At 52.0% G+C, this 5000-nt stretch overlaps 1 protein-coding gene across 9 annotated transcripts in view; it reads left to right on the top strand.

Moving 5' to 3' along the window:
• si:ch73-366l1.5 (FILIA-N KH-like domain-containing protein) overlaps positions 1 to 5000 on the top strand; it is a 27778-nt gene that overhangs the window by 17598 nt on the left and 5180 nt on the right. For 4 of the 9 annotated variants that reach the window (XR_004163021.2, XM_031561467.2, XM_031561469.2 and 1 more), the window contains exon 4: positions 2559 to 2629. The exons of the other annotated variants lie outside the window; for them this stretch is intronic. Coding sequence is in view for 3 of the 4 variants with exons in the window: in XM_031561467.2 (XP_031417327.1) it covers positions 2559 to 2592 (34 nt within the window). In the remaining variant the exon portion in view is untranslated. The remainder of the gene's footprint in view (positions 1 to 2558; positions 2630 to 5000) is intronic. 9 annotated transcript variants of the gene reach the window in all.

Below are 5000 nucleotides of genomic sequence, written 5' to 3'. Positions count from 1 at the left end.
CACACACACTCACTCAGGCACAAACTCTCACACACACTCACACACACTCACACTCACACACACACACACACACACACACACACACACACTCACTCAGGCACAAACTCTCACACACTTACACACACACTCACACACTCACACACACACACACACACTCACACACACTCACACTCACACTCACACACTCTCTCACACACTTACACACACACTCACACACACACACACACTCACACACACACTCATGGCACAAACTCACACTCACACACACTCACACTCACCTCCCTTCTAATCCTCTGCCACCCGTGTGTTTGTAATCTCTGCCTTGTGCTCTGGCATGTCTTGAGCAAAACAACTAATCCATGAACACACACCTCTCTCTCACACACACACACACACACACACACACACACACACACACTGGCAGTATCTCTATGACTCATCTGCTCATTTCTCTCCTCTTCCTCTCTCCTCGCTCCATCTTTCTTTTCTCCCCCCTCATTCCTCTCATACTTCTCCTCTTCATACCGTGTGTGTGTGTGTGTGTGTGTGTGTGTGTGTGTGTGTGTGTGTGTGTGTGTGTGTGTGTGTGTGTGTGTGTGTGTGTGTGTGTGTGTGTGTGTGTGTGTGTGTGTGTCTGATGGGAATGTAAGTTAGACTGGAGGAAGGCCAGTCCCTGATTAACCAGCTCTAGAGAGAGAGAGAGAGAGAGGGAAGAAGGAAACGAGGGAAATGTAGGGATAGAGAGAAGGAGGGAGAGAAAGAGAGGAACCGGTGTGGGAGGAGGAGAGGGGCGGCGGAGGGAAGAAGGGATAGAGAGAGAGGGGTAGAGAGAGAGAGGGATAGAGAGAGAGGGGTAGAGAGAGAGAGGGATAGAGAGAGAGAGAGAGGGAGGGGTAGAGAGAGAGGGGGACAGAGAGAGAGGGGGACAGAGAGAGAGATAGAGAGAGAGGGATAGAGAGAGAGGTAGATGAGGTCTTGTTCTGTGTGTTTGTCCTGGCCAGCTGCTGTTATGGAAAGAAACATGGAAGTGGGGGCAGGGAATCATCCCCCTCTCTCTCTCTCTCTCTCTCTCTCTCTCTCTCTCTCTCTCTCTCTCTCTCTCTCTCTCTCTCTTCTCTGGCACTGGCATGAGGAGAGAGAAACAGAAACTGAGAGGAGGGGGATGGATTGTGTTTCTTTCTTTCCCTCTGGTCCCCCTCTCAAAGAGAAGGATGGAGAGAGAGAGAAGGGTGGAGAGAGTGAAAGAGAGAAGGGTGGAGAGAGGGTAAAAGAGAGAAGGGTGAAAGAGAGGTATTTTTTCGGAGTAAGGAGGTGCGTGTGTGTGTGTGTTGGTACTGAGGCTGCATTCCAGAAAGCTCTGTCTGGTGCCCTGCTTTTCCTCTCTTTCTCTGACCAAGGGGAGTGTTCTGGAGTGTTCAGGGTGAGAGGGGAGTGTTCAGGTGTGTGAGTGTGTGTGTGTGTGTGTGTGTGTGTGTGTGTGTGTTTCAGGAGTGTTCAGGAGTGTTCTGGAGTGTTCAGGGTGAGAGGGGAGTGTTCTGGAGTGTTCAGGGTGAGAGGGGAGTGTTCAGGTGTGTGTGTGTGTGTGTGTGTGTGTGTGTGTTCTGGAGTGTTCAGGGTGAGAGGGGAGTGTTCAGGGTGAGAGGGGAGTGTTCAGGTGTGTGTGTGTGTGTGTGTGTTTGTTTCAGGAGTGTTCTGGAGTGTTTCAGGGTGAGAGGGGAGTGTTCAGGAGTGTTCAGGGTGAGAGGGGAGTGTTCAGGTGTGTGTGTGTGTGTGTGTCAGGAGTGTTCTGGAGTGTTCTGGAGTGTTCAGGGTGAGAGGGAGTGTTCTGGTGTGTGTGTGTGTGTGTGTGTGTGTGTGTGTGAGTGTTCTGGAGTGTTCAGGGTGAGAGGGGAGTGTTCTGGTGTGTGTGTGAGTGTTCTGGAGTGTTCAGGGTGAGAGGGGAGTGTGTGTGTGTGTGTGTGTGTGTGTGTGTGTGTGTGTGTGTGTGTGTGTGTGTGGTGTGTGTGTGTGTGTGTGTTGTGTGTGTGAGTTCTGGAGTGTTCAGAAGGGTTCTGGAGTGTTCTGGGTTAGAGGGGAGTGTTCAGGTGTGTGTGTGTGTGTGTGTGAGTTCTGGAGTGTTCAGGGTGAGAGGGAGTGTTCAGGTGTGTGTGTGTGTGTGTGTGTGTGTGTGTGTGTGTTCAGGTGTCTTCAGAGCGCTCAGGGCTAATCCCCCGTCACTCCCTGTAATCCTCCATTCTGTGTTCCGAGTCTGACCCAGCTACCTCCGCTCATGTCGACCACACACACACACACACACACACACACACACACACACCCACCCTGCCAATCAGGAGAGGAGGTGGGAGGAGCCACTACAATCAACTTCCCACTTTTTCTTCGTCATATTGTTTTGAAAGGCTGCAATGTGTGTGTGTGTCCAGTACTCCACAAACCTGTGTGCGTGTGCGTGTGCGTGTGTCCAGTACTCCACAGACCCGTGGTCATAACTGGTGCCTGTGTGTGTGTGTGTGTGTGTGTCATAACGGGTGTCTCTCCTGCCCCTGCTCTTGTCTCTGCAGGATAGAGTTCACCAACGATTTTACCTCCCTATAGCCCCGCCCACCCTAGAGGGCTGGTAGACTGTGCTGTGGTAAGAAGGCCTTTACACACTTCACTCTCTCTCTCTCTACCCCCCCACCCCCCCACCTACCAGCCCCCACCTACCTGCCCCCACCTACCTGCCCCCCTACCTGCCCCAGACAGCCCCTACCTACCTGCCCCTACCCACCCTTACCCGCCCCACCCACCTTTACACTTCACTCTCTCTCTCTCTCTACCCCCCTACCCCCCACCCCCCCACCTACCAGCCCCAGACAGCCCCTACCTACCTGCCCCTACCCACCCTTACCCGCCCCACCCACCTTTACACTTCACTCTCTCTCTCTACCCCCCCACCCCCCTACCTGCCCCAGACAGCCCCTACCTACCTGCCACCTACCTACCTCAGACAGCCCCCAGCCACCCCTGACAGTCTAGCTCGCTTCACGGTGTACCCCCTACCCGCACCCCCACCCCAACCCAACCCAATCAAACTCACCCCCATAACCCCTAGAGCTTTAGCCTCCCGCTAGAGATCCTGGTGGGTGATCTGCCCCCTACCCTCCTACCCTCACCCCCACACACACTCGCTTCTACCCACTGGTGTGGAGCTTAAGGGAGTTGCTTATTCCATAACCTTCCTAACACACACACACACACACACTCTCACATGCTAACACTCCAGCCTCTGTCTTCATGGGGAGTGTGTGTGTGTGTGTGTGTGTGTCCACCTGCATCGTGTCTCTGAGCTGCAGGTCCAACATAGTAGAGTACAGTAAAAACATTTTTTGTAAATAACTCACTTGGTCATAATACTGACTGACGGTTAAATGCAACCTGATGGGACAACACACACACACACACACACACACACACACACACACACACACACACACAGTGTTTACCTACAACTACCCACAATGCCCCATTGCAGATGACCCCACAACCCACAATCCCCCGCTATGGGCTCAAACACCCACAATCCCCGGCTATGGGCTCAAAGAATCCTTCTCTGCTCAGGCAACCAATCCCTTGTGGCTGAGGGGGCCACTACCCACAATCCCTCACTAAGGAATGCTGGTGAAGAACCTCCCCATTGGCTCCCTCATGGGTTTCCTGTTTGCTGCAGCTCCTCCCTGATTGGGGTGTGGCCTGATTGTGGGGTGTGGCCTGATTGTGGGGTGTGGCCTGGTTGTGGGGTGGGGCCTAATTTGTGCTAAACTCTGAATATGAATATGACTGAACCAGGCCAAACATCTCATCTCAGTACAACAGATCGCAGTGTGTGTGTGTGTGTGTGTGTGTGTGTGTGTGTGTGTCCGGCTGCTCTTGTTCTCCTTATAGTGCCTGGGGCCCTCACAAAAGCTGCCTGTTTCAAAGCTCTGAATGGTGGATGTGTGTGTGTGTGTGTGATGTATGTCGGTCGTGTGTGTGTGTGTGTGTGTGTGTGTGTGTGTGTGAGATGTATGTCGGCCGTGTGTGTGTGTGTGTGTGTGTGTGTGTGTGTGTGTGTCTAGCAGTGAAGAGGATCCATCCTTCAGAGCTGTAGGCAGGCAGAGCACTCACTGGTGACACATTGACAGAAGAATGTCACCTGACCCCTGTAGAAATGTGTGTGTGTGTGTGTGTGTGTGTGTGTGGAAATGCTGTGTGTGTGTGTGTGTGTGTGTGTGTGTGTGTGTCTGTCTCAGCCTCGCCCTCTGCTCATGGTGCCAACACGTGTGAGTACATGTTCTACATATAACCTGAACCCTAACCACATATAGCACACACACACCCACACACACCCACACACACACATATACATACACACATATAGCACACACATATGGACACCCACACACACACACACACACATATAGCACACACATATAGCACCCACATGGACACACGCACACACACATATACATACACACACACACACACACACACATATAGCACACACATATGGACACACACACACACACACACACACACACACACACACATACATATGGACACACACACACACACACACACACACATATAGCACACACATATGGACACACACACACACACACACACACACACATATAGCACCCACATATGGACACACACACCCACATGGACTGCTGACCTTTGGACTCGGATAACTGTGCAGTTCCAACATGTCTATCACACACACACGAACACACACGAACACACACACACACGAACACATGCACGCGCGCACACACAAACACAGACGAACACACACCTGAACAGACACACAGACACACACACACACACACACACACACACACAGACGAACACACACATATAGCACACACATATGGACACACACACACACACACATATAGCACACACATATAGCACCCACATGGACACACGCACACACACATATACATACACACACACACACACACACATATAGCACACACATA

The sequence above is a fragment of the Clupea harengus genome, chromosome 23, assembly GCF_900700415.2.
Source record: "Clupea harengus chromosome 23, Ch_v2.0.2, whole genome shotgun sequence".
Classification (NCBI taxonomy): Eukaryota; Metazoa; Chordata; class Actinopteri; order Clupeiformes; family Clupeidae; genus Clupea; species Clupea harengus.
Note: the sequence above shows the minus strand (reverse complement) of the source record. Positions and strands in the feature narration are given on the sequence as shown.